General features: G+C 32.2%; 1 protein-coding gene across 1 annotated transcript in view; it reads left to right on the forward strand.

Moving 5' to 3' along the window:
* LOC133196652 (uncharacterized) overlaps nt 1-15,778 on the forward strand; it is a 28,049-nt gene extending 12,271 nt beyond the window's left edge. Inside the window, exons 4-8 of the mRNA XM_061332512.1 lie at nt 558-662; nt 1,065-1,212; nt 9,336-9,466; nt 9,644-9,673; nt 12,054-15,778. Of these exons, the coding sequence (XP_061188496.1) occupies nt 558-662; nt 1,065-1,212; nt 9,336-9,466; nt 9,644-9,673; nt 12,054-12,118 (479 nt within the window). The 3' untranslated portion in view covers nt 12,119-15,778. The remainder of the gene's footprint in view (nt 1-557; nt 663-1,064; nt 1,213-9,335; nt 9,467-9,643; nt 9,674-12,053) is intronic.
* Nucleotides 15,779-16,291: the final 513 nt, after the last annotated feature.

Genomic DNA, 16,291 nt, shown 5'->3' on the forward strand with positions numbered 1-16,291 from the left:
AAGCCATTTGTTATATTGATATGGAAGCATCCACAGGTAGTTTTAAATTCAAGCGCCCCCCCCCCCCCCCATTTAAACTTTTCAATACTGAATTGATTTGTGCTTTTTCCTAGAAATTGTGTCCAGGTGAGCGATGTGGCCCATGGGCCTCTTGTTAAGAATCTCTTCGCATGACCACATTGAGTCATGTGCAAGCGTAGAAAGGTATTATTTTATTCATAACCTATCCCTAAGGGTTAGAACTTAAAATAGTCAAAATTGACATAAAAATAAGTAAAGGAAAAAATTTTAAGGATTTTTCAAATGTGCAAGTATTTTAGAGTTTAAATCGGCCGGATTGGGGATACAGTAATATCTGAGTTTGACATTGCAGTATGTAACTTAATCTAAATCGTTTAAAAATTTCTTTTCCTCAAGAACAGCAAATGTGACAGAATCAACATTTAGTGAGGATTGTTATATTCAAATTCTCTTTTTTTTTCTTTTTAAATATCCCAGGCCAGGGGATCAACGTTTTCTTGTAACAATACTCCAAACGATGTTCTTTTTTATTTCAGGAGAATGTCCTTACTTTAACAATTATCAGGGAAATTTGGATGCTAGAGCCTGCATGGGTACGCAGTGTGCAACCAAAACATTCAGTTCACCGCTGTCTGTTGAATGTAAGAATTTGTGTATATGGAAAATATTAAGGTTGTTCGATGCCTCTTTCTGTTCAAAAAATTTCAAAAATTAAGGTAGTAATTCTCGCAGTGGTGTGGATTCTTTTAAATTGCTCAGTCTTTTTTTTTTTTAAATTACTCTGATATCAATATTAAAGAATAATCCACTACTAAATTAAATAATTTCATTTGTCAGGATTGCTGCAATACAAGAAATAAAATTTGTCGTGAATAATAAAGAAAATATTACTAATAACATGCCGTAGAGAGGATCTTTAGAATATGTACGGTTTTGTTTTTAAAGTTTTCCACAAGTAGACGTCGATCTTGTCTGCATTATTTATTCCCAAGATTGCATTTTCATGTTTATTCTATAACTATACGTTTTATTTCATATGAAAGATAAAGGATGTTACCCTAAAGAATTATTGTCCACGGTATCTGCAACCACGACGTCTGTCATGAAACAAAGTACACCGCAAAATGCAACAACAGACATGATGCGTTTATCAACATCCGAACCACTAACAAACGGATCGCAGGACAATTGGTAACTAATTTTCTGTGGCATTTGTCATTAAAAGATTCTTAGTCATCTTTCGTAGGGGGCAGGTCCTACAAAATTAAAGGTGATTGGGTCTGAAGGTGACATGGGTACTTATTTCTGTAATAAATTATACACAATAATTTGATTATTACACAAGGTATCTACATGTAATACCCAATCCCCAGTCATTTCGCTTTCAGAGAAGATGCACTGGTAAACTGTTTATTACAATTCTATTCTACGATAATTTATCTAAAAAAAAAAAGTATATATGGCATTTTTGTCTTAATTTCTTTTTGCACAATTTAAAAAAAAATTAATTTATATCTTTTTTTTAAATTAGGGGAATGGGATAACATGTAATCATGTGTTGTGACACGATAGAGGTGTATTTCTTTGAAGTTTGCTGTTCTGTATTTAATTTAGCAATACAGATTGGGACTACAGTGGGCGGAGCTACTTTCCGTTCTGTATTAGCCCTATAAACTGTGTTGTATTAGCCAGCTATTCTGTATCTAAAATACAGCACGGTCTAAAAATAAATCTGATTCAATTTATCAAAAGCACATATAGATAGTAAATGCCGAATTTTTCCTATTATGAATTTTGGACCAATATTTCCTTATGAGTGTAAAATGTTAAATTTTCTCAGTTTCTTTTAAGAAGTTATTCCACGCAGAATCTACACGTTACTTCGATCCAAACGAAAAGGAAAATTCGCAGTATGGAAAACATCCTGTGTTGGATAAATTCCTAAAAAAAAAACCTCTTTGCTTTCCCTGTTTTTTGTATCCTCTTGAGAATGGTAAAGCCAATGGGTCACGATTGTAGCATCCATTAAGTGATATTCGACCCCCCCCCCCTTCAGTCTTCAAAGTCATTCAAGTCCTTTCTTAGCATTTTTATTTTTTCAAATCTCTTCTTAAATCCTCATCACTGACGACTGACCCACATCTCTTTCACTTCGTTTTTAATGTCGCATTTCAAGAAGAAAATAAAAATCCGTCACATCAAAGTCCACCGAAGAACTATTTGTATCGCCTGCATTTGTACCTCGGTTAACTGAGATTTTGAGACCCGGCCCTCAAATATATCAGGATCAATCTCCATAGTGTCATAGAACTACTAGAAAGTTAAATCGTCCATCTTATCCATTAAGGAGTCAAGTCAATTACATCTACCCTGTTGTCAAAACTAACCTGACTGAATCTTACTTTGTCCGTGGAATTATATAATATATACTGCGGATGCTGCACAGCTAAAACTGGGAGGTGCTTATTTTGATTGATCGTGTCACAAATCATTTAGAGAACTCGACAGGTTCTGCATCGTAGATACAAATTTGGGGGGCGGAGACTCGTGCTACGCACTCGTCCACCCCCAAATTCGTATCTACGATACAGAACCCGTCTCGTTCTCTAATTATACTTGTGTTTAGTTATTTCAAACAGTCGCTGTTACTACTGAAGTTATTTTTTAGCAAAGCAAACACTTTGAAGTTTCAAGATTTGTATTTGTTGTGTGTGAGCACAGGGATTTTTTATATACTCTTTCAACTCTAGATGATTAGGGTTTTAAACGTTTATTTTTATAATGAAAATAGAAATCTTCTTTATTTTATGTGTCATATTCTCTTAGCTTTTAATAGCATTATCGTATACTGTCGTGTATTAGATTTTGAACATATTTTAACTTTGTATATTCAGAGCCCCTTCATCCGTTCCTTTAACATGTATGTGTAATGTGATACCGTTAACGTATTTCAGTTGGCCGTTTATTCTATTTAGCGCCTTTTGCGGAAAGCAGCTACCGTTAAATCGGGTACATCACTAAATGATAGTAATTTCAGTTAACTTTTTAATGACAAAGTATTCTAATTCTTTATTTTCTCTAAGTAAAATTGGAAATAAAGAGTTAAATTCCTGTAGGATGCTTCATTAAAAAAATACAAGTATGCAAATGGGAACATTACTGAAATTAGTCATACCTTCTATTATTTATTTTCTTGGAATTACTTTGTCTAATTTCATTTGGACTTATAAAATCGTTAACAATTAAGTTTATAAAACGTCTGTACTATTTGTGTATTTCTGATTATAGTTGAACCCCATCACGCTGGTCATTTCCTGTTATTAGCCGTACCTTATATTCAAACATGGCGGTAAAAATTGTCAAAAACAACCAGTGAAGTGAGGCGAAGAAGGTTTTTACGGTTTAAAAATTCAGGATAATTTTTAACCTTTCTGCAAATGTTTTTTTAGTAATAAAATTTGAAGTTTAACCCAAATTAACCTTTAATATTTTTATCAGCGATGTCGGCGGCTTTTGTTATGTAATCGATTAAATAGTAGCATCGAAGAGCTCCAATCGATCGACAATCGAATGTCGGCGACAATTGTTTCATCACTACTACATGACATGCATATATGTATACTTGAAGAGGTACATCCAGAAATGCTCAAAAAATCCACGCTATTAGCATATATTTAAAAAAAAATAAATATCGTACACGATAAGTATAATACATTTACATGTACATGATGTACAGTAATTTTTACCCAATTTGATTATAGATATTCATTGCAAAATTTAAAAGACAACTTAAGATTTTTAATTAGGGATTTTAAGGTCTTCAAAGGTCGTAATCAAAAGGTAATTGGGAACGCTTGTTTTTCAATATTTTTATATGAAGCTTGTAGATTTGGTGGTCATTCAGTTAAAGAGATCAAAATTATCTTATATTTGTCTTTGAAAACTATCAAAATATGAGTTAAAATGACATATATGGTTAACTTTATATAACTTCACTGACTCCTGTATGAAATATGAAGATAACGAACAGAAATCAAGCTCTAAAATCCATTGGAACAATACAGTTTAGGAACAGAGCAAACACTGACCTCTGAAAACATCCCAGGTGCACGGATCAGGTGCTATGGAGGAGTAACCATCCCTTATCGACCGATCGGACTTAGGTGAGTGCTGTAGCAAACGGACATCTAGTATATATCTAGTGTGCTTCCTTGTCTTGATCGGGTAAACGAAAAAAATCCTTAGATAATTCAGTGTGAAAATGATGGCCAAACAATTTTTATGAAAAACGTCAGTCAACGTTTGACTTAAAGTTAGATTGCAGGCCCGTAGCAACGGTTTAAAAGAGGGGTGCAATTTCCCAAAAAACATCTGACAAGCAAAAAAAACCTATACTGACCTAAAGTGGGAGGGGGGAGCAACTTCCCAAAATTATCGGACAAGAAAAAAAAACACCTAATTTACTGTCCAAATCCTGGAATTTGCCAGTGCTCGACCTCACAACAACAAAAAGGGGGGGGGGGGGCAACAAGCATCTAAAGGGAAATTTTACTATAGCAAAATACTATACTCGGAAAAAGGGGGCTTGGTCCCCCCTCCACCCCCCACCCCCCGCGTTCTACGGGCCTGGATTGTATTTTTTAACAAGGTCATTGAAACAATTACATGATTTGAGAAATGTGGACTTTAAATGAGACTCCTGATATCCGTGTATTATCAACTTATTTGTAAGGTCTTGTTTAAGAAATTGTTCGTACGTAGAATGTGTACTTGCGTTATCAATCAGCTTGGAGACATGAACTCCATATGCAGGTGATGATGGTATATTACTACATAAATAAGGAAGTTGACGATTGTGGATTGAAATCATAAAATGTAGCTGTTAGTTTGCCATCAATGTCTATCTCTAGCAAAATATCCACATATTAAACAGATGAGATGTATTAGAGTCTGTGGTGTCTTTTAGTTCAAGTTCAGTGTCAGTTAATCAAAGATTAGGTCAAAATGCCAGGAATGTTGATATGTGATTTCAAAATTTTTATGCAATGCAATAATCAGTATTCTCTTACGCTTAGTAAGGTATTTACTCTATATGCACGTGTGTTTTGCGGTTATTTTTAAGGAGACACTTGCACATTTGGAACCACTTGATCAATATCAATATAAAAACGGCATTCATGATTAATTACCTTGCAGAGGGTCAGGTCTCTAGTTTTACGGGTGTTTACCCAGAAATGTTAACGTTAATGCTTTAGTCAATTGGAATAAAGTTTATACCTCAAAAGGGTGAATTTTCAAAGACACAACATTCATAATATCTAATCAGCAGAATTAATTCAAAACCTGCATGAGAAGAAAACTCTTGCTGTGGCCTCCAACTCAACATTTACATATGTCGACGACTCTTTAGGAATTTACAATTGTTGATTTCATTCATATGTCGACTTGAATATCCAAGTGAACTCGAAATACAAGACACAACAGAGTGTACTACATCCGTTTCATATTTCGATTTTTTTTCATGACTAGCTAATAATTAAATTTTATGTCAACTGGGATGATTTCAGCATTTCATGCTTTGAGTACGGTCAGTTTTTCAACAGAGGCAAACTATTGACAATAAAGTTGATTTTACATAGATTTCAACAACCTCGTTTAAATTAAGTCAGCTTTTCGCAAATTATAATGTCTTTATAATGACCTTGTTTGCAAATATCCATCTTCGTATTTTTGTGAAACATGTTTCATACAAACTGTTAAGTCATTGTATTATACTAAATATGGCTACAAATTACATGTACTCCGTCTGCGGGATCAAAAATCGGGATTATAGTGAGTTGACTGGTCGACAGGGGATGCTTACTCCTCCTTGGCACCTGATCATAGCTCTTGTGTTTCAAGGGGTCCGTGTTTTGTCCTGTTCATGATTTGTATTCCTTACTTGATTTATGAAATTGATCACTGCTCGTTATCGTCACCTTTTACATGCCAGTATCCCTATTTTATAATATTGTTAATTATGCCATGTTCATAATTTCATGAAATTTAGGTGTAAAACAGAGTCATTTAAAAGAAGGTAAAGTAAACCACTTTTCATTATACATTATACACTTATCCCCCCTCTCTCTCGAAATATATAATTACCACCTCTATACAATATCTGAATCCGAACCGTGCTTATTATCTTTATATATTACTCCAGCTATATGTTATATGAAACACATATATTTTCCGCTTCTTTGAAATCGCATGTTTGTTTGGTTTGCACAGTTTTGAAACAAGAGTGTTATAACTTCTAAAAAAAACGTTCTTTCCTTTTTGTCAACTAATTACACAAAATATTAACAAAGGCGAATAAGACTATCTGCTTGCAGTAACTATGCATGCATGAACAAAATGATTTGATATAGTATGTACAAATGAAACAGGAGATAATTATAAACTCAAAAAAAGACCATATCTGTTTGTGTTTGACTCAGTTTTAAAGAAATCGTTCAAGATTTTTTTTTTAACTTTGTTTGCTGAAACATATTGAAGAGAGTTATTCAACTGCATCATAAATTAAAACTTTGACCTTCCCTTTGACCTTAACCTCACTTTTTCTTAAATTTGCATTTAGCTCATTTCCAAAGATACTTTTTAAGATATATACGTATTTTATCAAACTTTATGTGCTTATACATATTAGTGAGAGCTATTCAACTGCAACAAGATTTTTGACCTTGACCTTTCCTTTGATGATGACATCAATTTCCTCAAATTAGTGTTTAGCTCCGTTTCAAAGAAACTTTTCAAATTTTTTTTAAACAACTTTATATGCTGATACATATTGATGAGAGCTATTGAACTATATAAAAATTTTAGACTTTGACTTTCCCTTTGACTTAACCTCACTTATTTTTTATTTGCATTTAGCTCACTCTAAAGAAAATTTCAAGATATTTTTATCAAACTTGTATGCAGATACATATTAGCGAGAGCGATTCAACAGCATAAAAAAATTGACCTTGAATTGTCTTGACCTCGCTTTTCTTAAATTTCGGTTTGCTCAGTTTCAAAGAAATTTATCATGATACTTTTATGTAAGCTTATGAACTGAAACATAATTTGGTGAAATTTATCAATTGTGTCCTTTTTTACCTAGACTTTCCCAATGACTTCTGACTTCATTATTTATTTGTATAAAACTCAGTTTTAAAGAAACTAATCAATCAATCAATCAATCAGTTTATTCACTCAAACCATACAACATGGTACATGAGGGATATAAAGTATAAATCCTATCTATTAAATTGTCAAGGGTACATACCATATATATATATATACATAAATAAATATTTTACAACTGCATGTAAAAGAATAGACATATAGTATTAACAGTATGTATGTATTCAATGCAAAGAAAAAACACCAGGAGGACAATTAGGGGAAACAGACAGTCTCGAAGATTTTTTAAATAAATGTACAAAGTTTTAAAGATTTAACATTTGAATTTGCCATGAGTTCATAGAACTTTACAACATTTGGTCTACTGCAGTAACTACTATATGTAAAATTCTTTCCTAATTTCTGAAAAAGCTGTACATTCTAAAATATAGTGGTATTCATCACCTATTTTTCCAATGTTACATAGTAAACATATCCTTTCATTTAAAGGGGTGCCACACCATCTCCCTGTTTCTACAGGTAGATGATGATTTGAAGTACGCATTTTCATCAATACCTTTCTTTGTTTTTGGGTGTAATTTTTTTAAATAGCTTTCAAATCCGAAATTGGTTTTTAAAATTCTGTAAACCTGGCCTTTAGAAGAACTACATTGTATTTACATCATTTGACCATTTCTGAATAAACTGATCTTTTAAGTTCTGATTTTCTATACCACTTATCCATTTAATATTGACCACACCTTGCTCGTGTCATACATGTATATATGAAAGTCCACAATTATTTAAAATCTTTTAGATACATTCAATCCATTCACAATTAATACCATCGTTACCTTGTTGTTTATACATATACATAATATTGACAATTTTATGTTCTGTACATGTAAACATCTTTGACCAGTATGTAATCATTCTTGTAAAAACATTAATATACATGGGGAATCGTCCCGTCTCTCCATAAATCATATTATTTGGTGTAGAGCTTCTTAAATAAAATATAGTTTTTAAAAATTTTAAATGAACACGTTCAATAACATCGAGATTTTCATAGCCCCATATCTCACACCCGTAAAGAAATATGGGTGCGACTACTTTGTCAAACAAGTCAAGCTGACATTCAACCGGTAAATTAAATTGTCTAATTTTTCTTATCACCCCATACATTGCTTTCTGTGCTTGTTCACATAATTTTTTTCTTCACTTTACATTATGAACCTGTTCTTGATAATATAATGCCTAAATATTTAAATTCTTTTACATTTTCAATAATTTCGGTATTATAATAAAATTTCCTCTATAACATTGCCCCTTTGGAGAAAACCAAGACTTTGGTATTATCAACATTGACATTAAGTTTCCACTGAGTACAATATGTATGAAATTCATTCAATGCGTTTTGTAAATCATCAGCAGATTCTGCTAATATAACAGTGCTATCAGCATATTATAAAATCATAAGTTTTAAATGTAGCAAAAGTATCATCAAGATAATATCATCAAACTTCATAACTAATACAAACGTCCATGTTGCATTACTAATCTGTAAATTTGATTAAAAAAAATAAATCCAAACTTATCCAAATCTGTTTTAATATTTATAATCTATTCGTCTAGGTTTGAAAATTATCCCATGGGATTAACTCTGTTTAACGACAAATGATAATAATTGAAAAAGAGAATGTTAGATATTTTTCAAAACAAATAAAGGATTAGAAAAATGTCACAAAATAGACGTAAGATAAAAAAAAATAATAACCATACGATAATTAAAATGACGGTGAACATTTAGGATAATACATTAATATATAATAATACATTAATACATAAATTTAATTCCGACACTTTGGTAAACTTGTATTCCATTCAGTAAATATATTTAAAACATTAATATATTTTGAAAATTATATGAAGCACGAATTAATATATATATTAATATATATAAATATATATATATATATATATATATATATATATATATATATATATATATATATATATATATATATATGCTAAAAGAAATCGTTTTCAAATTTTCTTTAATGAATGTATATGAAAATACATTTCAGATAAGAAAACTTATATTTTATAATTTATAGTCATTTGTTTAGGAAACGGTGGGTAAATTAATTGTTTCTCTTCTTTTATAGCTGTGAAGAAGAGCCTTGCCTTCCTGAAACAATTGTATCTATTGTAATAAGCATTTTTTTAACGGGGTTCATCTTCGTTATGTTTTGGCACAAGACATTCTATGAAGGGATAAGGGGAAAATTATGTGAAAGTAAGAATTTTGTTTTCATTTGTCACAACAGTTTTCATTACTTTAGTAAGTGAAGAACTATTCAATTCATATGAAGTTATTTAATTAATGCAATGAAATATATACTTGTTGATTAATGAGCTTTTGGCACATAATTTTTGTAATTTATAAATACAAATACATGTATCTCTTATACAGTAATCGGGAGTCTATGTCTACGCTCAGAAGGTAAGTTTATAAAAGATAACTAAAAATGTTTAGAGTCGACTTCAAGTCTATGGAAACCCATTTAGGATCTATTAAAAATATTTCTGAATTCGAACGGATTATCAACTTTGTTTAAACGAATTTAATTAGTTACTGAGTATAACATTTTTAGCTCTACTGGTCAGAGACCAGAAGAGCTTATGCGATAGTAAGTTCTCCGTCGTCCATCCGTCTAGCTGTCCGTCTGTTTGTAAACAGTTTTTTCAAAATACTACTCCTCCTACAGTTTTGGTCTGATTTCAATATAACTTGGCACTCAAGTACACTACACTTAGATACATAATTCTGTGTATCGGTTTTTGATTTCTATGAACGGTGTTGCCATGATTACTAAAAATAGAAATTTCTGTGAAATACTCTCAGAACTCTACTCCTCCTACAGTTTTGGTCTGATTTCAATATAACTTGGCACACAAGTAGATTACACTGAGATACATAATTCTGTATGTCCATTTTTTGATTTTGATGAAGTGTTGCCATAGTTACAAAAAAGCTGAAGTTTCTTTGACATACTTTCAAAACATTCCTTGTCACCCGCGTGGCGCAGTGGTAGAACGTTTGCTCTAGAGTCACAGAGTAAGGAATTGATCCTTACGTCGCGGGTTCGAATCCCACTGTGGGACATGGAGACCGGTCCTTCGGATGAGACCGTATAAACCAAGGTCCCATGTCGCAGTAGGTGCTGGCACGAAAAAGATCTCTTACTGCTCGATGGCGGTGAGTGCCGAGCATACGTCAAAATTTGCAGCTCTCCACCGGCAAGTTGTGGCGTCTCCATATGAGTGAAAAATTCTTGAGAGGGACGTTAAACAACAAACAAACAAAATATTACTTCGCCTACAGTTTGGTCTGATTTTAATATAACATGGCATGCAAGTAGACTACACTGAGAAACATAGTTTTTATTTTTTTTTTTTATTTTGATGAATGATGTTACCATGGTAACTAGAATCAAAATTTCTCTAAAATTCTTTTAAAAGGCTACTCTTTCTACAGTTTTAGTCTGATTGCAATTCATCTTGCAACAAAAAGAGAGTAAAACAAGGATTACTATGTATTTATTGCTGTTGCAAAGTTTCAAGTCCAAGTACTACTTTTCTCTTCCTTTGTTATAAGTACAAACCAGTAGAGCTACAGTCTCGACAGAGACTTCTGGTTTAATACGTTTTAACGAATTTAATTCCTCAAAACAGATTGTTGAATTTATTTCAGCAAATTGAAAAAAAATTAAATCAGAATAAATTCATTTAAATAAGAACAAATTTTCTTATAACGAATTAAATTCGTTCATAACGAGTTCTAAAATTGGTTATAAGGAATTCGACATTTAGAACCTTTAGAAAAATGTTTATGAACTCGTAATTACGAATTGTCGAAATTGTCTTAACGATTTTTTTTTTCGTTATAACAAACCAAAGAATTAGTTTAAACGGATTTAATTAGTTATAACGTATTCAAAAATTGATATGAAAAATTAATTTAAATTCGTTTTTAACAAATTTGACAGCTCGTTATATCGAATTCAATATATTTTTGGTGGGTCTTAAATGGGCTTCAGTACAAATTAACGAGTTATGACAAAAGACAATAACCATTTCTATAAGCTATATAAGATTAAGTATACATGTATATACTATTGTAATATTTTACAAAATATATAAGATGGAAAATATTACTTGCCATGGTAAGGAGATGGACGAACAAGGTGTGCTGAATGCCTACAGTTTTAAGATACATAAAAATCATATTCAATTTGTGAATTTAGTATTTAAAGTAAAGTTCTCATTGAAATTTATGCAATTATGACAAATAAAAGTTTTCTGAACTAAAAAAAATCATTCCTCGGCACTGCTATATTAAATATATATTCATTTTATTCACAACATCATCACACATTGACATAATTATAGTCATGAATACATCAAACAAATAACATACATCAAAAGATCCAAATAACTACACGTTCTTACTGTAGTCATATCCTTTTTGATATCAAAGCATTCCAATCTTTAGAAATTTACATAACTCTTCTACCAATTTTAACACTTAGGGGGTTAGTAATTTCAATAAAAAGGGCTCCCTTCATGTAACATTGAGCATTAAATACATGTATATCGCAATAATGTTATCTACATTGATCATAGCTAGGACAATAAAGTACTTTTTTTTTCATTTTCGATAAACAGTTTGTAGGAATGACACACATTTTTCTATAGGAACATGTGGCCTTGGGTTTCTCCCCATTACAATATGTAGTGTATGAGCAATAATTCGTAGTTTTGTTAGGATTGTACTCTCATATGCTCGTTCGTTTTTTACTACATACTGATTTTTACCACAGATGATGATCCTCATCGTAGAGATGATGAAATCGGACATTTAAAGCCCAATGAAAATGTGATCTGAAAACAAAACCAGGCAAAAAAATCTTAAGTCAAATTTAATTTTTATGCCCCCGGATCGAAAGATCCCGGGGGTATATTGTTTTTGTCCTGTCTGTCTGTTTGTCTGTTTATCTGTTGGTCTGTCTGTCTGTTGTCAACTTTAACCTTGCCCATAACTTTTGATTGTTTGGAGCTATGACTTTTATATTTTACATGTGTATTCCTTGTGACAAGATCTTTCTTTGGGTACCATCATATTTGACCTTTTGACCTTGACCTTGGAGTTTGACCCACTTTCGCAAAATTTTATGAGACCCTTGGCCATAGCTTCTGAACAGTTGGTGCTTGGGGTTTCAAACTTCACATGTGTATTCTTTGTGACAAGGCCTTCCTTTGGATACTAACAACTTTGACCTTTTGACCTTGACCTTAGAGTTTGACCTACTTTTGAAAAACTTTAACCTTGACCATAACTTTTAAACAGTTGGCACTTGGGGTTTCAAACTTCACATGTGTATTCCTTGTGACAAGACCTTCCTCTGGATATCAACCTCTTTGACCCTTTGACCTTGACCTAGGAGATTGACCTACTTTTGAAAAACTTTAACCTTGGCCATAAGTTTTCAACGGTTAGAGCTAGGGCTTTCATACTTCACATATGTAATCCTTGTGACAAGACCTTCCTTTGGATACCAACCACTTTGACCTTTTGACCTTGACCAAGGAGTTTGACCTACTTTTGAAAAACTTTAACCTTAGCCATAACTTTTGAATGGTTGATGCTAGGGCTTTCATACTTCACATATGTAATCCTTGTGACATCACCTTCCTTTGAATACCAACCACTTTGACCCTTTGACCCTGACATAGGAGTTTAACCTACATTTGAAAAACTTTAACCTTGACAATAATTTTGAATGGTTTGTGCTAGGGCTTTCATTCTTCACATATGTATTCCTTGTGACAAGACCTTCCTTTGGATACCAACCACTTTGACCCTTTGACCTTGACATAGGAGTTTGACCTACTTTTAAAAAACTTTAACCTTCGCCATAACTTTTGAACAGTTACAGCTAGGGCTTTCAAATTTAACATTTTTTATCTTTTGGCCTGGATTTTGACTTGCATTTGAGAAACTTTAACCTTCGCCATAAGCTGCCATACGGGGGCATCAGTGTTTCACAAACACATCTTGTTATGCTTTGTTTTTATTTAGCAAATATGTTTAAAATGCTATAAATTTGTATGATATGAACTACAAATGCTTGATGAAAATTTTATTTTATTTTTAAAATTATTTCTTAAGTTATATACTTACTTCAAATTTTGACTTTTCTGTTCCGAGTCTACAGTGTAGAGTCAGTGACTCTACAGACTTGCTAGACATATTCTTGTTTTTTTTTTTTTCAATATCCGAAAGTAATAAACTTTAACAATTCGACTCTTGAAATATGAACGTCTCTTCGAAGAAATGTTCAGTCCAAAATTGTTAGTGTCGACGAATCTCGCTGAGATTACACAAAAACTCAACCCTGATCTATAAGTCACTGATATCAAGACACATACCAGAAATAATTGATATTCCTTAATCAGCTCATTATCCACAAACAGAGTGAAAAAATTCAGAAAACAAACATATGGACTCGGTACAGATAGTGTTCATTTAATTAAACAATAAATGTTTTCTTTGTTAGTATGGTCTGCAAAAGCCGCAACGTTAATTCCCATACTAAAAAACAAAGGAAGGCATTTTATTGTTTATATTTAATATCTATATAAATATTCATATAAAGTAAGATTAAGCAGGTAATATATTGTATTATTGAAATGTACGTCATTGTGTTTCATTGATGGAAGAGCCCCTTCAAGAAATCTTTACAGGTGGTATGCTTAGTGGCGTTTATTGACTGATAAACGACAATGATTTTCTTAAAGAGTAAAGGAGATCATATTCAGTGGATCCAAATATTACTCATTGTGTGTATGTCTGTGTGTGTATTATTATGTATCATTTTTAAACCCTCATTTTGTATATACTCATCCAATTAAATGTACATTTTCAAAATGACAAAGACCAAAGGAAAATAAAACTGAAATTTAACTCCAGTGATTGTGCAATATTGAAAGTAATTCTCCATTTTTCACATGGATAATTATGAGTATTTTTGGGTAGACGTTACTTTACCGGTCCCCAGATCCGCAAGATCCGCGCGCTCATTGCACTATGACGTAAGATTTACGTCACTCAACTGACAAGGGTTAGTCTTGCACATTTTTTGACTGGTTAGGGTTAGTCTGGCACTCACCTGAGAGATTAGGGTTAGTCCTTGCACAAGTTTTCAACTGATTAGGGTTAGTCTCGCATCCATCCGAGAGATTAGGGTTAGTCCTCGCAAATGGGATAGTCTAGCATCCGCCCGGGAGATTTGGGTTAGTCCTCGCATACCATCCGAGGGATTAGGGTTAGTTTCTTGTTTGTTTGTTTTTTTAGATAAATTAAGAAATTCAGTTGCATATCTGTATTTTTTGCAAGATCTAAATTCAGCTTTCACGAATCTCTTTGGTTTGTTTACATGAAAAAATGGCTAAGTACGAAAGAAACGGCACTAAGCATGCGCCGCACGCGCTTCGTTGACAATTATTTTTCGTCTCCTTTTCACTGAATAAACAATATTAATCACTTTTTTCAGAAAACTTGGTTAAAAACATCGTTTAAAAACGAAGTTTTAAACTAAACTTTTAACCGTAGAATTCGATTTTGGGGTCAAAAAGGCTAAAAACCTCATACTTTTAATTTTTTTCGATTGCTCACGCGATCTCATATATACTGAAGTCGCCTACGGAGACACTATATTTTAGCGCATTTTTCTGGGGACCGGTAAAGTAAAGTCGTTCCGTATTTTTTTTTTTTTACTTATTGTAATAATTTTTATTATTTTTTAATGTTGCAATATATATTTTGTGCATCCCCGGTGTTTTCCATTTCAAAATGACTAGGAATTATTTTTTTTAATACACGTATTTACTTGAACCAAAAGATTGCAAAAATTTAATTGGTTGATATTATCAAGTCTCAGTAATGTATAGGAATATTTTATGAGCTGAAAATACAGGTCAATTTTATAATAATGGTTGTTTGCCCTCTCCCGATTCAGGATGAAAAAAATTGGGTCGGTAGGTATGTGAGAAATTTTTTCTCACAGAAAATTTCAACATCAATGCTGAATTTTAAAAATCTATTTTCCGAAATGCATAAAAAAAATAATTGCTTCCTGGAGGTCAAAATTTTTTTGGAGTCAGGCCATTTTAGCTGGTCGGTCGGGAGATGACAACCAAACAATTTTTCAAAGTTGGCCTCAGAGGAAAATTTTTTATGGGAAATGAAAGCACCAATTTAAGTCTCTACTTTGTATTGATGTTTAAAATGGGACATTGAGTCTTGGTCAGTTAATAGGTATATAGGCAGGGTCATTTTATGGATAAAGTGAACCTAGCTCTTTTTTTAAGAAATAACAGAAAAGGGTGCTAATATGCACATATTTATATTATATGACTGTAGTTTTTACAATTGTGTTATATAATTTTTATGACTGTGTTCAATCTTATTACTACCAGGTATTCACAAGTGCAATGTTGTATTTTGTCAATGTATAATGTTGTAAATAAAATGCATTTAAATTTAGCACTTTTATTGCTTGTCAATAGACCTTTCATTATAGGCTCACAGAATGTTATTTTTTTAAAATTTAGTATTATGCTACATATGAATACATGTATCAAAGCTGGATAAGATATATGTATAAGGATTTAAAAAAGAGGGGACAAGTCAAAGATACCTTAAATCTCTATCCTAATTCAAAATAAAATGGCCTATGCCTTTGAACCTTAAAAAGTTGGCTTTGATAGATGGAATATTAATAGACTTTTTATTGAAAAATGTCATACTAGGGTTACTGACCTTGTGGTCTAAAATTTGACCTTGTTTTATTTTTCCAGGAGGGGTTTGCAAGGGGATACAATCTATATATTTAAAAAAAAATAAATGGTGATTTGGTATAAAGTGTGTCAGTTTTTGTGGCTACAAGACCTTCAGAGATAGATCTTCATGTCCTTGGCCTTTGTCTATGAACAAGTTTTAAAAAATCTCTATTGTAAGATTTTTCTGTTCAATTCTCTGTGTAAAATAAAATCAAGT

The sequence above is a fragment of the Saccostrea echinata genome, unplaced genomic scaffold, assembly GCF_033153115.1.
Source record: "Saccostrea echinata isolate AGI-Se365-2 ecotype Australia unplaced genomic scaffold, CSIRO_AGI_Sech_v1 ptg000030l, whole genome shotgun sequence".
Lineage (NCBI taxonomy): Eukaryota > Metazoa > Mollusca > Bivalvia > Ostreida > Ostreidae > Saccostrea > Saccostrea echinata.